We start from the raw sequence: 23095 nt of genomic DNA, 5'->3' as shown, positions 1-23095 counted from the left end.
TCAAATGTTGATTAGATTATTTTATTTGTATTTTTACTGTACTAAACATCCACAATTTGTTAATCACGTTTGGAGAGGTTAGATAGGCCATTACTTTTCTTTGCATATACAAAGTCCTTCTTTTCCAGGTCATTAATAAATAGGCCTACTTAGTTTTGACCAGAGAAATATTACATTGATTTGTAAGAATTTAGGTGATCAAACAATGTAAAGTTAACTACCTCCATAATGATTTGTAGGCCTTGCCTGAACTGCGACTTTCACGTCCTGACGATGGGAGTTTCGGCAATAGTTTACTCATTGCAAGACAATTATAGTGCCGTAAATAAAAACAAAAAGGATGCCTTTTTGAAGTTTTTTGTAAGAACAAAAAATAACTGGTTGGGTAGAAGACAGTTGAATTCTGATATTAACAGTCATTGAGCCAATACATTATATGTGAATTTTAGAAACACAGATGAAACTGAATTAATTAAATCAAGGAAGAATCCAAATATTTCTCTACAAATAGATGCAAATGAAGATGGTCCACTATTCATTCAGATCTTGAGATCCACCTCCAAATCCAAAAATGTTTTGAGTGACTTTTAGAGAATATTCACTCCAAATTCAATTCATATAGTAACATTCCAGACCTTCCTTACTGAAGAAAATGTCAAAATTCACATTGAAGATATACTCAATCCAAATACCTTGCTTGCATGATTTAAATATATAGAACAAATCAAAATAAGCACATGTAAAAGGAACAATACAGCCAGGGTACAGAATTAAAGTATTGAGGAGTATTAATCCAAATGATATCAGAAAAGTCTTAATGTTTCACTAAGCCTAGCATCCTCCGTCTTCATCAGTTAAGCTCCTTTTGGTAAATGAGTAAAAGCCAACATCTCATTTACGTAATCACAACATATCAGACAATAGAGCAAATTTTGACGCACAAATTGTTCTCCGCTTGATATCCAAGAAAATTGTTCCTAATTGGATGTAACAATACTATTCACTGTGTTGTATTTGCATAGAGTACTTCAAACCACGTCCTCCAACATAAGTTGTTGATAATCAATATAAAACAAGTCAAATCAATCCTTTGACAAACAGAGTGATCAATTACCATGGAAGTCAGCTTAAGTAATTCCTACCACCAGGATTAATGATTACCCTAAAGGTACTGCATCAGAAAAAAAATGACTGGAGAAAATACTAGATGTCTGCACAACGGATGAAAGATCTTTAATGAAACTGACCGTAGAGAGGTTTATTAGTTTTGACCCATGGTGTTTAGATAAGGACCATTAGTATATTTTAGAGAGGTTTATTAGTTTTGACCCATGGTGTTTAGATAAGGACCATTAGTATATTTTTTATGGTGGATGCATGTACTTCATATTGCTTCATGATGTTTACTCTTTCCTCAATCACCAAGAAAATTGAAAGTCTTATCAGGAGAACAAACATGAAGGCATAATGTAGTACAATCAATCCTTGCTTTTGTATTAGTCATCACATCTAAAGCTGGAAGTTTCATATATAACCTTTAACCTAAAAAAAACCATACTCACCAGTATTTAATTATGACTGAAGTTTGCTTAAGCCTAAAAACATAAAATAAGTTAATATAAACTTTCAATGATCAGACACCAGTCAAAACAATTCTACTATGAGAAGTCAATTTAACATTCATGAGCTATTTTGAATATTAACAAATGAGCTTCTCCTCGGCTTTTATATATTTTTTCAGATTTTGTATTTTTGTTTCCTGCCGAAATGAATACAATAAAATAAATAATATAAAATAAATTTAAATAAACAAGTCATTAGAAGATGGATGGCAAGGAACAAGATTAATAATTAATGAACACTTGAAGTCTACAGCTTGTGTGCAATGATCTATAAAACAATATATTCAACTACTTCACACACATCCAGACACAAATCAAACCTGGGATTTGATAAATACCCTTCCTATATCTTTAATTATTGATTACACTATACTGACACCTAATAATATTTATTCCACAGTACTAGGCATACTGTTGAATAAATATTTTATTTATAAGCAACATGTGCTAACCTTGGCTTATCTTTAAAGAAAAAAATATCCATACTATCCCATACCATAGACTTTAATACAGTATTATCATTATATATTGCCATTAAAATGGGCTATTATAGCAAAATTGTTTAACAATAAAAGCCTAAAGAACAGTCAACAAAATTTAACCGAGCTATGACTGACTGTCAATTGCTTTCATTATTGAGAATCACGACATCCTGTATCTTATGCATATTCATGAGGACCCTGGATAACAAGTCTCAACAATACTGCCCTCTACAGTTTCATTGTTTTTTTCTAAAACAAATACTATAGTGAACAAAACAGTAATAAAATACGGTGTTGAAAAGTGGTATACGATGCCTTGTATATGAAGTGCTTTTCAGAGATTCTCGTAGAACCAAGTAACAAATAAAAAAGATTACTATATATTCATCTTAAAAAAAAGTGTATATGAACACTCAGTACAAAAATGCAGCAATATTACATAAAACTGCCATTTGTTAATTTCAAATACTGTATTACGGTAAATAGCTTTGAAATTCTCACTTATAATAACCAATCTAGTTACCAATGTTAAGCCCTGTCCAGATTATCAAATTTTATTTGACAAAAACATGTGAAATGCCTAAATATGATCATAATGACATCACATCATGACCGTATAATAATAATAAGAATAATAAAAATAATCATAATAGTAATTCAATTATTTTATCGATATTAGTCATTGTATTTTACTTGTAAAGTGTTATATTTTCTATAGTGACTGTTTTTATGTTTTTTTATATTTGTTTTACATTTTATAATATAATATGTGATGACGAGCAGAAGAATTTCCCTTGTGGAACAATAAAGTTATCTTATCTTATCCTATATAATGACTATATATGGGCAAAAAATTGTATTTTGTCAAAGAAAAAGGGATAATCTAGACAGGGCTCTACCAAAATATTTGACAACAAAAATTATCATAGTCATACCACCACCACGTCACCTACTTAATCTTTGTACTAATATTAAAACTTACCGTAGGTCTGGTCTAAAATTATCAAAGCTTTTTTAGGCCTAGTCAAGAGTACATTGAGTACAACTAGGCCTACCTTTGAGCCACTTACCTTCTTGGATTTGGACTCCAAGGCCTTGGACTAAGTGGACTTCGTGGACTCTTAGCCCTTGGGCTCCTTTGATTTGAAGGTTCACTTAACTTAGATACAGACTTCACTACAGATTCATCAAATAAGAAAAACTTTACTCGCTGACTTGATTCCTTAGGCATTTTTACATGAGCTTCACAAGTTCACTAACCACAATCGAATGTTCCTAGAGGTACTTAAAAGTTGCCTAAATGTACTAAAATTGAATGGCAAATTACATATCTCCTAGTAACGACTTCCATTAAGAGAGTCTGGTAAACAGAAGCAAATAGACTTTGTACAACTTACGTCTGTTTTCTGGCACCTGGCATATTAATTGCGATTTGAGCTTTGTAATCCACAAATGATTTATTAGTGAAACGTGAGGTAGAGGCAGACAATGTTTAAACAATCAAAGTACACAAGATAATCATTGGTTCAAAATATTGTTTGTATAGTTTAGAAAAAAGTATCAGGAAAAATATGACAGAGGACTGTAACTGTATGGGTAACAACAAATACAATCCAGTGGCAATGTCAGCAACTCAAAGGCTGCAAATAATGTTTATGTTGATGTAATAAACTTGTATAATAAATTTAAATTTCAGTTACAGGTCTCCCTCCACCCTCCAATTAAAGACCACTATTGGGACCGGGTTTAAGGTCACTGCACTGTATCCGCACAACATTCTCCAGTGTACATTACTGTATATATACGGAAATGGCTATTTTTTTTATGTCTTTTAAATTAACAACATATTTTAAGTTGTATCTGTAGGCAAGCTGGAGTTTCATAATATTATATATATATACTAATAGAGAACGTAACCTTCAAGAAAGTAAATGACTCATTCCAAAACACCCTGAACTCCGACATCAAAAAGATAAAAAACTCCAAATCTATGTTCATCCCAGCAGACAAAACTCGAAACCTCTACGCTACAGTACTACTGTCTCTTATACACATCTAGATGTGTATAAGAGACAGTATATATATATATATATATATATTATTTTTAACATTAAAAGGATGAATCTGTGAGTGTGAAAAAAGTTTTGAACCTGGAACCTTTTGCTGTCCATTCTGACGCCTTAACCAACTGGGCCATTGAGGCTTTGTTGAGGATTCAAATAATAATAATAAATGGATTTATAATGCGCAAATAAATGAGTTATCTATATAAGAGGACAAAGAAAAAAATGGGTAAACAAATAACCAAGGAAAAACAAGTTTACAATGTCAGCAGCAACCTGATATCTGTGTCCATGTACTCCAGTTAACATCGGTTTAAGTCTTGATCTTTTCTGGGATTCAGGTGCCTCCGATTAAAGCAAACCCATCTTCCACATTCATTTGCGCATGCGTAGTTAAACAGCATAATTATTATGAACACACTGTTCACCGGGACCCACATCCTGCACAGACTAGGAAGTCATGGCGCTAATACAGTTTCGCATCTGGCCCTGAAATTAGTTACTAAATTATTTAACACGTACAATTATTCAATACTAATTACATTCCTTGATGATTTTACTTTCCTATAATCAACTTATTATCCAATAATTATGTTTCTAATTAAGTTAATTAACCATTAATTAGGATGGTTAACATCTCCACAGAAAAATACATAATAAAAAGAGATGAACTACAAAACAATACAAGTTTTCAGAAATCTTAATGCAGTGAAATAATTGGTCACAAAAATTACAATTGGGCACAAATTATATGACAGACCCTGGAAACATTCAGTCGTCGATTGTGCTACGTACGGCAAAGCTGAGTTGATTGTGTTGAGCGATCAGGTGTTACTATTAGTATTGATATACCGTCCTAATTATTGGTTAATTAACTTAATTAGAAACCGTAAATACGGAATAATAGGTGGCTTATATGAAAGTCAAATTATCAAAGAACATGTTAGTGTTGAATATTAAATTGTAAGTTTTAAATAATTTGGTAACCGTTTTCAGGGCCGGATGCGAAACTGTATTAGCGCCGAAGTCATTACCTCAACAGCGGAGATTTCGAAACAAGGATATTTTTAAACCTGAAATGCCTACCACCCATCCAGCAGTGTTGTTTTTTTACCTTCCTTTGAAATTATTAGGCCTAGTTCAAATAACAGGGGATAGACTAGGCCTCTAGGCCACTAAAAAAAGAAGCCCGAGTTAGCTTTCTACAGTACTAGGCTAGGCCCCTAATCTAGGACTACTTCCTACATAGTACTTGGTCCCCCTCTATCCAATGGGTAACAGTAAGACCAAAAGGTAAGGCTAAGTAACAGACTCCTCTGAACCGTACTGAACTGTACAATATTAATTGGAGTCAGGCAAAAGATAGGACTAGGCCCTATATCATTTTGTTATTATTGTTAATAATAGACTGCAAATCAACAACACAACAGCATATTGATATTCAGAAAAGTTATTTTCATTTTCGTGGTCACTTGTGGGTTTGATGACCGCCAATCAATATCAATCTTGAAACTGAAGAATGTCAGCCTCCATCATCAGTCAAATTAGCAAACTTACTCCTTGTTTGAGGCCGAATTTACACGATTTGTTGATTTCTTCTCTTTAGCTTGTTTTGATGCCATCTTAGCAATGATACCTTAACATCTAAACTGTATTTTTACTCACACAAATCTCTGAAACGATGCCAAAACTTTGGCAAATATCAGCGTTCTTCGTGTACACAGTAGCTTAGCTACGGTGAAGAGTTGAAAGTTCATCAACTACAGAGGGCGGTACACATCATATACATACAGAGTGTACAATAGCAGTAAACTATTTACCATGGAGTTATAATGATACCTCTATGTTATTTATCAACAGCAAGTTGTGTAGATGGGTTACGTCAGAATATTCATCATAAATACTCTTCTTAAAAAAGTTATATTTGATTGATTATATATATTACAGTATTTTTATTCAAATAATTTATAACAAAACAGCATTTTTCAGAAATAAATCTGAATTACAAAGTTGTTAAATATTAATAAAATCAGGAAAACACAGATACATCACATCAAAACAAAGCATCCATAAAAATGTGTATTAAATTATAGTAATGATAATAATAATGATAATAATAATAATAATAATAATAATAATAGTGACAACACGGAGAATATTACTACTACTGCTACTACTACCTCTACTACTACTACTACTACTACTAATGATAATAATAATAATAATAATAATAATAATAATAATAATAATAATAATAACAGTAACAATAATAATAATAATAATAATAATAATAATAATAATAATAATAATAATAATAATAATAATAGTAATATTATCGTAATGATTATAATAATTGCACCATAAATAGCTAGTCACAAAGAGGAAGCCAAGCTTGAAAACTCTTGTAGCCTCCAGAAAGTAGCTCGGATTGGAAACGGCATCATCATCCTCATCGTCATCATAAAAATACAGTACTCATTATCATAAACATAATCATGAACATCATCATTAACATCATTCTCATCATCATTGTCATCGTCATCTGACATAGTCTTATATGGATCGCCATGAATAACTCGGAAAATAGCAATACCAATAACTATTCCTACATAGGAAAACTCTTAATGATTGGCCAATGGATCAGGCTCAGGTATATTTCATTGCTCTCTCGATCAAAGTCAGTCTGTTTGTTATACTAATATTTACAATTCACACCTTGCTAAGGCTTTATGATTATTGTACGCCAAAGTCCTTATGTTGTCCAATCATTTATCTTGTCCCATGTCATCGTCTGTTTTTGAGTAGGAGCATTTGATTTAGGTCTATATAGACGGCGGATCGCTATATGTTTGTTAATCGCAAAACAAATGTTAAACTAGCACAAACATAGGCCTAACCACTTAAATTTATATATTATAAAATTGTAAACATAAAGGGTGGATCTAGAATTATAGAAAGATGGTAAAATGATAAGGAACCGCTGTTTCGAAATCTATTCTAACAATATGGGATAATGATCAATGAACACTTTACCATACATTTTTACCTAATAATCCTAATAGTTTTTAATGCATTTTGCACCATATCCTGCTTATTTTATGTTTTTACAGAAAGGCATCCGGCGGCGACAAGATGATAATCACCTTCAAAACACTGAACCTGACATCCAAAAGAGCGCAAGCTCACCGCCGCCAACTACATTAGTATTATTACACATTTAATTGGCACTAAGGAGTTCGTAGAAAATTTTGTCTAATAGCGATCATAATTGTATTATAATACGAGAATGTTGCTAACTACAGGCAGCCACCATGCTTTTATAAACGTTTCGTTTAAAAGGTGGCTCGTATAAAGTAAAACATACGGTAGCATTTATTGAATTAGGGTAGGCCTATCAGTATTGCACCCCGATGACTCCGATGAAGGGGTAAAATGTGACCTATCATAGAAGGTGACACACGAAGGAGGAAAATTCTGATGGTGATGAAAGTAAGCCATGCAAATAAATACAGTATTTCACTACAAAAAAGTCTAATAATCAGTTGATGTTCACAATTTTTTAATGTGTGGTAAAAATTTAGGTAAGATATCAGATAATGATAATGTTGCTACTTACTCGTCGGGCAGTAAACTTCCGGAGGCACTCGGAAAAACCGAACTCCGACGAGAGTCCGAGCTGCTAGCAACCATAGATGTCCGTCGGTCCGGTGTAGCGTATCCCAATGCAATTGTTCCTCTACGTCGTTCATGTCCTGGGAAACCGTAACCCATGCCAGACCCACGTTTATCTTCCTGCCCCGGGACGATTGATTGGCGTTTATCATAACTACGTCTCGATCGCATCATTATAGATGGGGTTAACGGGGTTATGTCGTCATCTTCTTCAGCCTCCTCGTACATTATAGGCCTAGCTAATAACTTATTGGTATATTTAGCTGCACGATCGTATATTTCGTCGAGAGTTATCGGTAGAGTTGGGTAAATTACATCGCGGCTGTTTTGTAGCATCTGGCTATAGTTGAAATTAAGTTCATACCCAGTGGTACCAGGGGATTTTATCGTTCCCCTTCTCTCTCGCATTCTCGACATATTCAAATATGGTCCAGAAATATTATATTCTGCAAGACTGTTGCGAAGCAGTAGGTCTAATTCACTTTGCAAAAGCTAACAACATTAATATTTAAGATTCAATCGAAATTAATTTCCGTACAGGCCTATTCTGGCAGTGGTGGGCGTATTTTAGAATCGGGCGTCAGCCATCCAACAAACTCCAACTCCATCAACGCTTGTTGAAATATATTTCGAATACAAGAGTAAAAAAATATAACGACAGGAAACTATTATACTTCCATGGACTACCGTACATCTCCGTCAAAAATTTTAATGGCCAAACCCCTGATGTGCAGATGGATCTCAAGATGAAACTCGCTTAGATTTATGCACACGTTAATTTGCAATCAACTGGATTTCAAAGGGTTTTAATCTCAGAAAACATTTATACAATGGTCAGAACACGAACGCAAACATAACGAGACCCTTCTGAAGAGACGGGAGCTGCAGAGGGTTGATATATTGACTTCGACCGACAATTGTTCGCGGGGCAATTGCCACATCTGTGGTAAATCCTTCGGGAAACGTATACCTGTACACAAGTCGTTATTGTTTCCATATAAATAACGAACCTAATAGAATAATCACTTTGGTTGGTTTATGCATGGAGGTTTTATGCGCAACAATTCTCTCCTCCGTGATTTATTTTAAGTCAAGCCTTTAAGAAGTGTCCTTGACTAACCCTTCACACAATGAATTTCATTGGATGATTGTGAAACACCGGAATTGCGCCTAACTAGACCTACCGTTCACGGTAAGCAAATTAGTTATGCGTTGTTATGAGAAAACTAGACGAAAATAATTCTTTTGTTTCACTTTTAATCCTGACAATACAAACACTATCTTTTACCTTAGAAAAATAAAGACCGGTGGAAGTCACGGTCCGATGATATGATTTGTATTGTAATGCAAAATAGTGAAGTGGATCCGTTACCATGTATTGGCGTTGCACGTTACCATGGAAACATGTTGTTTAGAAACAATTAATGCATGAACAATACGATAGAAACTTCAAAAGTATATAAAAAATCATTTATCAATTACAAATTAGGCCTACGTATTAGATAAAAGTTTGTAGAACAATATGATTTTCCGGTGTGGGCCTATCTAATCTAATCTATTCATGTCTAATCTAATCATGTATAGTAAAAAGTTTAATAACGAAGAACTAATGGTTGAGATTTGTATGCCTATAGGCCTACATATTGTATCCTGTATCGAAATGAAAAATAATACGAAAAAACCCCATATTATTATTTAAAATCTGATTATTAATATTGAGAAGTGCAAATAATGAAAATAATTAACACAATAAGGAAGACGAGGCTGTTAAATGATAAAAGGTGATTGAATTTCATGGAGCAAAGAGAATATGGAAGAGGGAAGACATTTCTATTATCATTGTCATAGGTATTATCATTATCTTAATTATTATTAATAATGTTATTATGTTATGTAAATATTCATTAGGATATTAAAACACAAAGGCCTATATCACGTATATCTCTTGTTCAATAAGTATTGCAACCGATAACGTAACTTGTACAACGAATGTGTATGTTAAAGCTGGTTAAAGCCACACAGCCTGTTCTACTAACATGTATCCAAGTAGAACTTCTTTATGACATAAATCGAATTTTGTTCTAATTTCAATAGTAAATAATTAGGCTACAAAATTTAGGGCAGGTGGTTTTCTTTGCGCGGGAAGTGTTTATAGAATGATACTGGACAGCTAGAATTAACAATTTACAATATGTGGAAAATAACTATTGATTCATTATATTATGTAATATTATATATAAGCTGTCTCTTATACACATCTTCTAATAGCGATCATAATTGTATTATTGTTGCCATAACTACAGGCAGCCACCATGCTTTTATAAACGTTTCGTTCTTCTATTCAAAAAATGCCACAAGTCAATCAGCATACCTCGCCTATTATAGGGATTCACATCCAGGCTGGGTACCGTACAATGAAACCCACCACCAACATCAAATATAACGCTCACCTATTATCCTCCTCCTCATCTGAGACAGACAGATCTGGTGAACTCGTTTCCGACTCTCCAATAGAAGGTCTCTTTCGCGGCAGGTCTCTTCTGTCATCAGTGATCGGTCTTCTCCTGCCATTCCTCAGTATATTTCTTTTCCTCTGATCATTCGATGCCTGCCAACTAGTGTTCCGTTTTAACTCCGATTCCCTGGCCTTCTTTCCTGTGTTTTCTTCAGTATTTCGTCCAATGTTTGCTGTGCTGCGATGTCTGGTCATTTGGTTGCGCCTTTTTTGGACTTCAGTCTCCGTGCGTTGTGCAGTTGGAGAAGGCGACTTAATTGTGATGGAGGGGCGCTTTTGCAAATTTGGCTATAAAAATGATTAAAACGACATAATATATTTTGGCTCAACCCGGTCATTTGTAAAAAAAATACCTTTGGAACACACAATGAGTTATATTGTCCAAGGTTAGAGCTAAGTAAGTGATGGCCAGTGTGGGAATCGAACCCCGATATTTAAGAAAGAGAGGCCGGATGCGCTAACCGCTTCCATTTATTTATATCATTTTTAATATATACCTATAATGTAACCACATAGGCCTACTTATTACGAATAGGTCTAGGCCTATGTCTACATAAAATTATCAGTGACAGAAAGAATCAATCACCTCATTAACTCCTGTCAGTGACAATATTCTATTGGCAATTTGTAGACACAGAATATTATACGGATATGCAGATCTCCTGTGTATTCCAAAACTCAACCTGACCTATAGTCAAGTAAACTTACAATGTGTATATTAATCTACGACCAGGCATCAATGTAGTCAATTACGTACACCTGGTTTGATGACTGAAAAAAACTTTTACTCACTTTCATACTATAAGCAAAATTATACGTAAGTTCCGTAAAAATTAGCAGATTTCTGTTATTTTTTAGGCGTAGGTCTACGAGTTAATTCTTCAAACGGAACAACACATAAAAATAGGGGCAGTCGGTTTCCCTATGGCAGTTGTGTTTACATCGGTTTCCATAGCGACTATTTATAATGTATGATTGAAGAATAATTTCTTTATTCTGGATCACCCATCCAGTCAATTTTCAAAGTGTTTTAGTTCCGCGTTTATTATCTAACTAATCATCTCCATGGTCACACTTAATAACAAGGAGCGGAAATAATAGATAGCTACGATAGGCCTTTCAGATCATATATTCATTGTGATGTGTTTTGAATAGCAGTAAATGAACATATTATATACTTGCAGGATCCGGGAATAGATGTATTTTATTTAAATTGAGGAGAAATTACATTCCCATTAATAATTAATGATAATAATTCATAATATAATATAAATATTAATATTTAGCAATTCAGAAATATTTACTTTACAATTTTTCGACAGATATGAACCTACTTGTTGTACTACCTTAACATCCTAATTTTCTCGCCTCCTTCCTTGACGGTTATTTTCGCTTACTCTAGAGTACCTCTAACGCAAATCCGATGAACGTGTGATTGTGAGTTTCCTACCTATCAGGTCTAATGCGACCTGCTGAGGAGGTAAGGCAAGCCTGCTTATGATTGACACTGGGGGTCTTAAACTGCGGTGGGGGACCTTTCCAGGCATTCGACACTATTTTACCTCTCCTGTTATACTCCTACACATTTGGAGTCAGTTTGGTGTCCTCAGTTAGGGTGTTGGCTTTACTCACCCGAACCATAACCAGCTTGTTGCTTCATATACAGTTGGCTTCATATACAGTTGGCTTCATATACAGTTGGCCAACTCTTTAAGTGTTTTCAATGGCAGTAGTGCACCCGCCGCGACGTAGCCTGGGGTCCTCGTAGTGGAGAGGCATTGCTAACCTCAGAAACCGTTTCAAATATAAGTCTGTCGAAGAGCTAAGGCAGTCAGTGCCATCAATCGTAAGATCATGAAACTAGGTCGTGACTATGGTCAACAGATCGTTGGGTGACACGTTGCATGACTACAGTCGAGCAACTGTATGATCATTCAGGGCTGTCGGTGCGGTGCTACTGGTGGTATATACGACCAAATCAGACCTGTCCTCTTACGATTTTAAATTGCAGAAGTTTTTAACATCGGAATTTGCTGCGACCCACATGACCAACGACCCAAGCCGTCTGCGACCAATCACAATGGTGCGCGCTATAAATTATTATTATTATTATTATTATTATTATTATTATTATTATTATTATTATTATTATTATTATTATTATTATTATTATTATTTATATTATTATTATTATTATTATTATTATTATTATTATTATTTATATTATTTCTACGTTTTGTCCGCGATTCCAAAACAAGTCTGAACGCAGCAGGTCGCTAGTCGCACAATTCAAACTGCAGCTGTCCGAAACCCACAATCGATTTCTGAGTGGTACATCTACTTAAAACTAAGTAATATCTACCGCAATATTTATAGCCTTTGATTAGAATTTAATCATCGACACGGTACTTATATAGAATAAAAATACTGTTATTGATGATGTTAATAAACATCGTGGGTTAGGTAGGCCTATGTAAGACATCAAAGACAATATAAAGTTTCTTTTTGCGTGTACTCACATGCGCGTACGATAACGATGAGAGTCATTTATCGATGTCGGTGAAAATTTTCTTGTCTTTTTCGTAGGATGCCAAGCCCTTGGTCTGTGGAATATTAACTCTTCTTTGTGTATACAGATTCCGAAGTAACCCATCGTTCGTTCAGAAGTCAAATAACATGGCTCGGACCTTATCCTAGTGCGCTTTTCCACATTTAGCCGGTGCTGCTGGACAGACTTCGCTTTACGATGCGCCATAGTATCTATTAATCTGTTCACATTTGAGGCTTAAATTATATTTTACATCGTTGCTTGGTTAATAAAGTTTACTCCATGTTGTTAGTTGTCAAGCGTGCCGTTTCTATGTGATCTTCAATCCAATAATTTTTGCAACATGCAATGGTTGATACAGCATTGTGCCTATGTTTAATAATGATGACCAAGCCAAGGAGATTCATGATTAGATGAAAATCGCTACTTGCATGATAAAATGTTCATGCCTACAACCCCATTATGTGTTAGCTGGTATTGTCCAAACCCATGAAAGTGCCGTAGGAAGCGGTCCGACTCGTCCGGTTTTGGCCGAACCAATATTTCACCAATCAATATCGTTTGTATGTCAAAATTGTTTTTTTATTTAACGCAACGTAGTTTTTTTTCTAACAAAATTACAATATGGCCTGATTCAGCACACACGCCCACAACCACACACCTGCACACGGTTAAAGTAAATGAAATTAACTACCAAGCAAGTGAAAAAAAGAATTTTAAAATATTTGTTCTGAAAAAGTGGTCTCGAATGAGAGGGTGCACTTTATATATATGGCAGTTCCAAATTCTATCCTATTTTTAATTGTACTACAGCACAATATTAGGGCACTAAATTCATTACCATTTTTGCACAATAAGATTGATATAATATATTGCTTATTGATGATCTTTTATTTCTTGCTTGTGTAAAATCATCACAAAAAATGGTGGCGCCAATATTTGCCCAACGGCAGGGGAGGAGCGATATCCCAGAACCTCTGAAGCTATAAAATTTCAATGCTTAAGGCCCGTCATCGATGTTACAGCCTCATATTCTGCAAAAGTTAAGATACACATATGATTGTTTTTTAACGAATGTGTTGAGTTCTCCTTTGAGGGAGCTCTTTCTGACGGGAATATGCCTCCACAACTGGCACCACCACCTAATTTCAATTCTCGCAAAAGGTTTGTTGGGAACTGACAATTTTAAGTAGCAATATGGTAAAGTGCCGTATTCAAAGCAGTCCTCGAATAGCCGCATTTGAATATAAGCAGGCTTTACAAATTTTATATTAAAAAAAAAAAAGAAAGAATATCTTCATCCACAGGTTGTTTACAGGCCCGTAGGTAAGATTTCCGAATGTGGGGGCTGCGCTTGCGAACCTTTAGGCTGAGGATATTTAGGGCCCCGGCTGGGTCCAGAGGCCGAGAGGCTCTGACAAAGTAGCATATTGAGGTCGTATTTAATGGATTTCTGAAATCCATAATTCTTGGATATTCTATTTAAATTTCCATTTATTTTGGTGTTGTTAGGCCTTGGTATTAAGTCGTTCTCCACCAAAGTTGAAGTCGCCAAAATGTTTTGCAGGGTCGCCGGACGTTTAATGTTGTCGGTGACTGGTAATAGAACTTCCTTTCTTTGTGCAGGTGTAACTGTGTCCGAAGTATTGTTTCCTGGATTTGGTTATTAATTTAGTTTCTTTAAATATACTGTTATATAATTTTATTTCTTCTCGCGGGCGCGCCAGAATAATTTGCTACGCGGGCCAAATTCGGCCCGTGGGCCGTCTATTGAAAACCACATAGGCATATATAACAGGGGTGGCGCCAGCGGGGGAAGGGGCGTCGGGGAGAACTCCCCCTCCCCCTCCATCACCCCCGTCGGGGAGAAAAACCACAATTCGTCGGGGAGAAAAAATTTATATGTATTTTGCACATAGAGCCTATTAGTAGACTCTAAAATCGATTAAATAAGCCTTTGAAACCCCTAAATTGTCAAAATTTTCGGGGCTTTTCCCCCTGGACCTCTTTCGAAACATTTTAAGTGCCGCTCGACCACGCCCACTTTGCTCTCGAGGGGAAATCTTTCCCCTCGTCGAGGACATCACCCCTCCCCGTCGGGGACCTCGGCCCCACCCCGTCGGGCAAATCCTGGCGCCACCCCTGCTATATAATCATAATAGACAATTCGTATATTTTATTTATGTATCTTGTATTGGATGTATCAACCAAAGAATGTCAATTCATGCGAAGAATGTTCCTACCATTTCACAATAGGCCTATACTGTATTCACACAAAATGTGTTCTCATTTCAGAAATAACGCAAATGCCTAACATTATAAGTTAAGCGTGGTTCACATTGAGCTCTGACGCGTTACGCAGTGTTCTTTGCGTTTGTGTCAACTTGACTACCGTATTGCTTTATATCTGCAGCGTGATCTAAACTAAACCATGGAGGAAATTATTAACTAAGCCTCAGAAATGTGAGAGGGCGGTATTATTAAATGTATGTCTTGAGGAATTCGAAAATGTATCGTAAAACCTCGAATTGAAGCGTATGTCTTGAGGAATTCGAAAATGTATCGTAAAACCTCGAATTGAAGCTGTGGAAATGCGAGATTTGGATGGACTTCTTTTCTAGGCTACTTTTGTGAAGTAAAGAATGGGTTTTTTTTCAAAATAAATGCTGTAAATTTTGGGAATTACTACTATAAAACAATAAATAGGGTTACTGTAACATCAATCTGTATCATGGAGTATATTTACCAGCATTAAGTCACCTAAACTACTGTATAAACCAAGCTGTTTTAATTTATTTTGTTTCTTTATCATGTACGCGGACCAAATTCGGCCCGTGATTCCTGATGATGACATAATTAATGTCGAAATATTGAATCCCGACACGATGGCGTGCATTTCGATACTTGGTGTATGTATTATACTATCTTAAATGTACAGTACGGTATGTATAATGTACTGTACAATCTCGAAAAAAAAAGCCATGCTATCTTGAAAAGAAGCTTTCAGATGGGCTTCTTTTCGAGGTTACTTTTGCAAACTTAAAGACGGGGGCTTTAATTCGAGATTGGCTTCTCGGGACTATATTAATCAAAAGTCACCTAGAAGATGATCTCAAAAAGATTCTCTGTCAGTCCAAACAGCTGCACCATCACATCCAACAGCAAGTGGGAGTAAAGTTGTTTTTGGTTATGAGAAAATTCCTGCAATGACGGGAATTGATCAAGGAACCTGGGATTAGAAGGCAAGCTGAACGGGTCACTCTCGATTAAATATGGTTAAAATAATAAATATAAATAAATAAATAACCACTAAGCTATTCAATTCCATTCCGGTATGAAAGGAGTTGTTGAAAAAAATATCGAAAAATCTATTCTTTGATTTACAGACGCTAAATGTTTTAATAGGTTTGCCAGCCAAAGTAAAGCGTGCAATGTAGTATGCAGTTAATATTCAATCAATCAATCAAATATTATTATGACAATATTATTTTAAGTATGATTGTTGAGTAAAAAAATATATATTCTTATTCCAATTTTCAATTGAAAGCTAAAAGCCTATTCAAAATGAAAAAGAAAGCACTTATGATTTTTTTCTTCTTCATGTGTATAAGCTCCCCAACAAAAACTAAGTTATTATATAATGTTTCATTTGTATTGATATGGTATTGAAGCTCCTGGGTAAATCTCAAAAAGTCAGTAATGGCGGCACTGACGTTACAGTATATTATCCCCTTTAGAATGAAATTATACAGGAGGCACAATCTTTCAATTGGTTTAAACATGCGATAAAGTTTAGTACCATGTCAACAAGTACTTGCCCTAATATAAGTCGTACAAATAGAACACTTCTATGATACTTACGACAAGACCTATTCAAACAAACATAGTAATAATTACTGAATCAGGGTGTTGCTGTTTCGTCGTTCGGGTGCCCTAAGTTTGCTGAGCGGTGTGGGGGGTTAGCCCTGCTCACCCAATTCTTTAGTTGGATGAGTACTTATAGCCGAAGGTCCAGTGGACTTGCGCCAATATCCTATATAAATGTATACTACCTTTTTTCTAGGCTTAAACAATCACACAATTATCAGTAAGTGGAAGTAACATTATTTTTATGTTCATGTTGTGCCAGAAACGTTGGCTAAGTCAATCTACAGCTAAAACAAGCTATAAATTTTAAATCTCCTTACTATCCACGTCTTGTGTAAATTTCAAAGAAAAATAAACGCATAGTTTAGGCAGGTGGCAATCACAATGAAAAAGACATTTCATAATCGTTTAACAACTCATCTGGAAATCAGTGCTGTTTTGTTATATGAAAGGTCAACCAACATCGACTGATCCCATGTCAGAAAATCAATAATAAGACAAGAATCTTAAATCAGTGAGGAAATAGTCGTTCAAATCTCAAATTAAGATATTGAGGCAGTATCGTTAAATACAGGATGCGACTTTCGACTCAATGATGATAAATATATCCAAAAGTCCAACCTGCTATAATATGGCTGCCAATTTATTTAAACAGCGAATTATCGTTAAAAATACACGACTTTACACTCAATACTGACCAATATATCAGAAAGTATGATGTAGCAAAAATAATTTGGATTGGTAGACGGGATTTGCGTTTTCAGTACTAAGACATTAACTACACTATCCACTTGTATTTCCACTATTACCAAATAGGCCCATGTCATTTTTGACTATTTAATTTTTTACATTATATTCTGGTAGACTTATAAGTTTATAAATTGTTCCTATTTCGATTCAATTTATATTATTTGTTTGTAGACAACGAATCATTTATAGCGTAATTACATATTTTTTTATTCTCGATGGGGTATTATACATAATATATAATTATATAAACACTTATACGAGAGAACATAATAATGGGGTTAGATCAATTTGCGCCAATATCCTATGGAGTGATCTAGCGGTTCGACGCAAGCCTTGATCGTACTCTACGTGCAGGTTCGAGTCTGCCAGACACCTTTTTCATGCAACTGAAAATGAACTACATTTAAAAGGTCTCTTATACACATCTAGATGTGTATAAGAGACAGTATATATATAGTTTAATGACAGTAGTGAAAAGTACACACACGGCTACTTTCTCTCCAAATAAGTCCTATAAAAAGAAAATTAAATTTCAATCGAAGTGAATTCGAATAATTATTTACTATTTTATATAAAAAATAACTTTTTTTAAAGGGAATTTTTACTCTGGACAAAAGAATTGTGGAAAACCGCCACCGTTTGTAAACTGAAAAACACATACAAGGCCTACCTGAATCTCTTTGCAGTCATTATTAACGTCAACATACTCGATTCGGCACTCCGAGGGCGATTACGTCCACTCACCGAGTGTTCGCGTTCACTCAAATGAGAGCGTTTGGGTACAACCACAGAACGATCGCGTTCACTCGTACTTTGAGAGTGTTCGCCTTCACTCAGAGATCGTCTGCGTTCACTCCGTGAGCACTCGGATACTATGACGGAACGGTCGCGTTCACTCATACTCACAGAGCGCTTGCGTTTTTCGACGACGGATTTCTTTTGCGATACTCGGTTATTTTTCTTTACAAGCTTGACTGCGCGCATTCCTGCATTCTCTGTGTCAGAAGGCCTCATTTCGTTCGTAACGGTTGTTTGTTTTCAACAACTTAAATAAGAAGATTTGAATAAGATATATTTTTTCCTGATTATACATAAAACTGATTACGAACAATAGTGATGTTTCTATGGCCAATCACGATGCATTCTGTTGTCTTCATGAGGCTCTCATATTGATGGATTGGTTTGTAGCCCTATATATTATATTTGTGTAAGATCTACAGGACGCTCACACTTTAACACTGTTTGTATTTGACAAAATGACAAAGTTCAATCTAATTATTATCTACTGTGGCGGTGGATACATCGGAATTCGAATTATCAAAACCGCAGATCAGTGAGGTATGGAATCTTGAAATGGGGATGGATGGATCCACTGTACGCGCAGATCTGATCGTGAGTCTATAAGTCACAAGAGATCAGATTCTCTTGTAACTTACAGACTCAATTCGCTTTTAGGTAATTCGATTCTATTTCAAAATGCTCGAAAAGCAGATAAAGGGCAAAATAAACTTTCCAAGTATAGGCTATTAAGTCAAGTCAATGTTACCCCTCTCCAGTAGAATAGCACGAATGAGCTCGCACTAACTCTAAGCCCGGGGCCCTGGACCGTTAAGGGCTTCAATGTACTAATCGGAATTTCTTGTCAAATCAGTAATTACGTATCAGTTGTTATATACTCTTTAGTCGTCCCTTTTATAATATAGTAGCGATTAAACACTTATTTATTAATCATTTGATTTATATTATTTATTTTTTAAATTTAGTTATGTGAGGCCTAATGTCTGCTTTATTTGTAATCATATTCTAATAACCAATGGAAATGAACCAAAAATCCAGAAATGAATTATTATTTATAGCAAAAGCTTATTATGCACATTTGTCATAAAAAACGCGTATTTAAGTAATCCCTTTAATGCATTTTCATTGTAAAGTTGTAATTTTAAATGTAATTTTTAATTACATTTGATTAAATTACTGATTTATTAAATTATTTGCAATTTTGATGTCATATAAATGAACAATAATAATTTACTAATTTCTCTTTTTATTATAATATCCAACGTTAATATTACTATTTTTGATGTTAATTGTATATATTAGTTTTTATACATAAATAATAATAATTCAATAATTATCTGTCTTGTAATTATATATATATATATGTTTATATATAGGCCTATATATATAATATCCAATGTATTTATTTCCTTTTTTTCATATTTGCAGTATTTATTCTAAAGTAATTTTCGTTTATTGTTTCTTTTTACGTGCTGTTTTGTCTGATGTGACGTTAATTTGTTCGGATGACGTAGATAGAGCCTTCCTTTTCGCTGCATTTTCTGTTAAAACGATACACCTAAATCTAACTTAAAATTAAACCACTACCTGACTAGTAAACTTTACCTACCTGATTAGTTTAGCGAATCTGCTCCCCTTCCCCGTGCCTTGCCTGCTCTGATCCATGGATCGAATCCAATGTTTTGTTTCTCGTTGATTTCTTTAATTTGTATACTTATTCAAAGCCATTTTTACCGACAAATAACTGAGTAGGCCTACTTTATCAAGAGGTACGGTACATTATAACGCTCATTACTGGTCTCATCTTGACAAAACATCAGTGACAGTGGAAATAAACATTATTTTCCCGTCTGGAGGTCTATGCTATGTTACGATTCGTTCTGTCGGTGATTGCAATTGGCAAAAGGCTTAATGACGTTGAATCCGTTGTCGATCGAAAGCTATTAAATGGAGTTCATGCTTTGGAACTTTGAATTAAACATTATTTTATGTATAGGCATACTACCTCTCATCATGGTCCGTAAATTACTTCCGTTGCTGCATCGCTATCAAGCCGGGTGTTTGTTGTCAAAGGCTCGTTTATTGAATAAATTGGATCAAAAACGATTTCCGTCAAAATATACAGCCGCCGCTGCCGCAGATGCTAAAATGTCGGCTGAGAATTCGTTAGGGAGATCACTGAGACCCGGAAAAGTTTCAATAAGATGTTACCGTAATATACTACTAGACACATTCATCTGAAACTGATACCCTTCCTTCGAAATACAATTAAATTGACCTGCACTAATTTTCATCCAATCTACTGGACAAAATACTACTTCAGTTACAAGAAGTCAAAGAACGGCTCAGGTTATTACTTCAAGATACGCGGTCCAGGTGATAGTTAAGAACGACCGATCGTTATTATTTTTTGTTCAGTCAATAATACATACGCCCATTAGAGCTTGTTTGTTGAGATGGACGAGCACTAACAGAGTCGATCATGTCTTCGATGTTGCCTTTTATGATTAGGATTTTACCCTCACATGTTAGCTTGTAATCCTTCCAAGTGTGTACACAGCTATGGCATATCCGAAGAATAGATACTCAAGTAACTGTTGCAAAAAGTCTTTTCTACTAAGTACAAATTTTACCAGACACCGATTCATAACTCCTTATGAGTTTCAATAGGGGTCAGTTACATCAACAAGAAAATAAATCATTTCACTTTCTAAGTTCAAAGAGTTCATGGAAGGAACGTAACGCGTCGTTATTTTGTAGTTGACGTTGGTTTAGTAAATATAGAGGGCATGTTGAACTAAACAAAAACCTAAATTCATAAAAATTGCTAACTTTGAATTTAGGCATACTATATTAGCTGTAAGACTAAGTTCAAAATAAGAACGAGAAAACAAAAGAAGACAATTTCCAAGAAAGCTGAGAACCCAAACGGAAGAACTATAGACTATGGTCCACAAATTAACAATACTTACGGTACCCACCAATTTTCATCATTCGCATTGAGTTGAATCGATGGGAACGGAATTGTGCATATTGAGAGGCTCATGTTTTAAATAAATATATTAGCATCATACATAAAAAAATTATTAAAAAAGTGTTTTCACATATCAAAATTACTCAGAGGAATAAAAGTAAAGAGAATTGAACGTTACCATAGAGAAAATAGATTATGTTGTATACCAATCGTGAATGTACTTACCTCACTATCTGGTTGTCATCTTCAATATTTGCACTTTGAAATCATATAGTAGCCTAATAGAATATGGCATTGTGTTACGCTAATGATTAAGCTTTTTACCGTGGTCGTTAGCGTAACTGAATGATATTATAGTTTTAATCATTTGGGCAGTTGGCGAAGGATTGTCGTTTGAATTGATTAACCACTGTCTCAATAAGTAGCATTCCCTTTTCAATAATACATATAAAAGTTGCGCTCTCTACTTAAATTTTCACGAAACTAGGAAGTGGGGCATTTGGTCCGTGAAAAAAATTTTAATTGTCCTAGGGTGCTTGAACCCAAAACTGTGAAATTGTTAGGCATACATCCTTTCACCAAGCTCCACTTACTTTTTTTCAGCGTTGGTTTAAAGAAAACAACGATCTAAGTTAGAAACTATTAAACCTGTTGAAGACAGTTACACAATCTCAAATGTATACAAATAGGCCTAGGTGGGCTTATGTGTATTGACAATTGACAACTTTAATTTTATGTTCGTTCTTAATCATTAATAAAAAAAAAAAGCTTAACTTACACTACTGATTGTAAAGACAACGTGGGCTTATTTAATTTAGCCACTAGTGTCCTGAAGTCACGAATCTCGTTGGCCATTTTCGTGTCGTGGTGTTTGTCTGACCAATAACTGATTATTACTGATGTTCAAATAATAACTTCACTGCAAATGACCGATATCTGACTTCGTGCCTGGTTATCAGTTAAATTTCAACGCATCTAAACCACACCTTCAATATACATATGGTACACAAATAATATATGTCAAAATAATTTACTTATGGTTGAAATCGTGCACTTTGTCAAAAAAAAAAACAAAAAAAAAAAAAACGTAATCTATAACAAGTCACTAACTAGGCCCTACTTGTGTGTAGGCCTACTTGTTGCTTGTTATTCGTTGCTTGCTTATCTTGATCTTGATGAATTGATCAGAGTTGAAACAGCACTCAATGTAAACATAAGCTACATCATCGTCATCGTGTTCGTCGTCGTGGTCGTCATTAATTGCTGTTGTGACCTCTCTCCCCCATCCCACTGAAATGGGCCCAGGCAGGGGTGGCGCCTAAGGGAAACTGGGGGATAACCCCCCCCCCGTCGGCGAAGCATAGGTCCCCCAACCCCGTCAGGGAGGACGAGTAAATTTTGTCGGGGAATAAACAAATAAAAAAAATTATTTACTTTCATTAAACTTTTTTTGTTAACTTATTATAATTAATAACTCATAATAATAATAATAATAATAATAATAATAATAATAATAATAATAATAATAATAATAATAATAATAATAATAATAATAATAATAATAATAATAATAATAAATAATAATAATAATAATAACCTCAACCTTGACAGCGTTGACAAATGCAAAATTTCCAAAATGTAGAATTTCACTTTCAAGAATGAGGATTTGAAAATAAATTAGATGGTTACATTGCATACTCTTTGTTTCTTGTTTTATTCAAAATGTTTTGGTTTTCGAAGCTGAGTTCCTCGACATTAGAAAACATACAGCCTACATGAAGTCATATTATAGTAGCTCGATGCC

The 23095-nt window shown here is 34.8% G+C and overlaps 1 protein-coding gene across 16 annotated transcripts in view; it reads right to left on the bottom strand.

Moving 5' to 3' along the window:
- The window catches only part of LOC117117784 (androglobin-like), a 77767-nt gene extending 55599 nt beyond the window's left edge, over positions 1–22168 (bottom strand). For 5 of the 16 annotated variants that reach the window (XM_033262222.1, XM_033262226.1, XM_033262223.1 and 2 more), the window contains exon 1: positions 7784–8280. In XM_033262222.1, the coding sequence (XP_033118113.1) occupies positions 7784–8256 (473 nt within the window). In that variant the 5' untranslated portion in view covers positions 8257–8280. Of the gene's footprint in view, positions 1–221; positions 1201–3174; positions 3353–5724; positions 5903–7783; positions 8281–10289; positions 10643–11146; positions 11168–18189; positions 18672–22069 lie in introns of those variants that run through there. The other 11 variants (XM_033262227.1, XM_033262229.1, XM_033262231.1 and 8 more) reach the window with 9 other exon arrangements.
- Positions 22169–23095: the final 927 nt, after the last annotated feature.

The sequence above is a fragment of the Anneissia japonica genome, unplaced genomic scaffold (assembly GCF_011630105.1).
Source record: "Anneissia japonica isolate Jap-2015-1 unplaced genomic scaffold, ASM1163010v1 scaffold234_len1672027_cov178, whole genome shotgun sequence".
NCBI classification, from domain to species: domain Eukaryota; kingdom Metazoa; phylum Echinodermata; class Crinoidea; order Comatulida; family Comatulidae; genus Anneissia; species Anneissia japonica.
The sequence above is the reverse complement of the archived record's forward strand: the minus strand, read 5'-3'. Positions and strand labels throughout refer to the sequence as shown.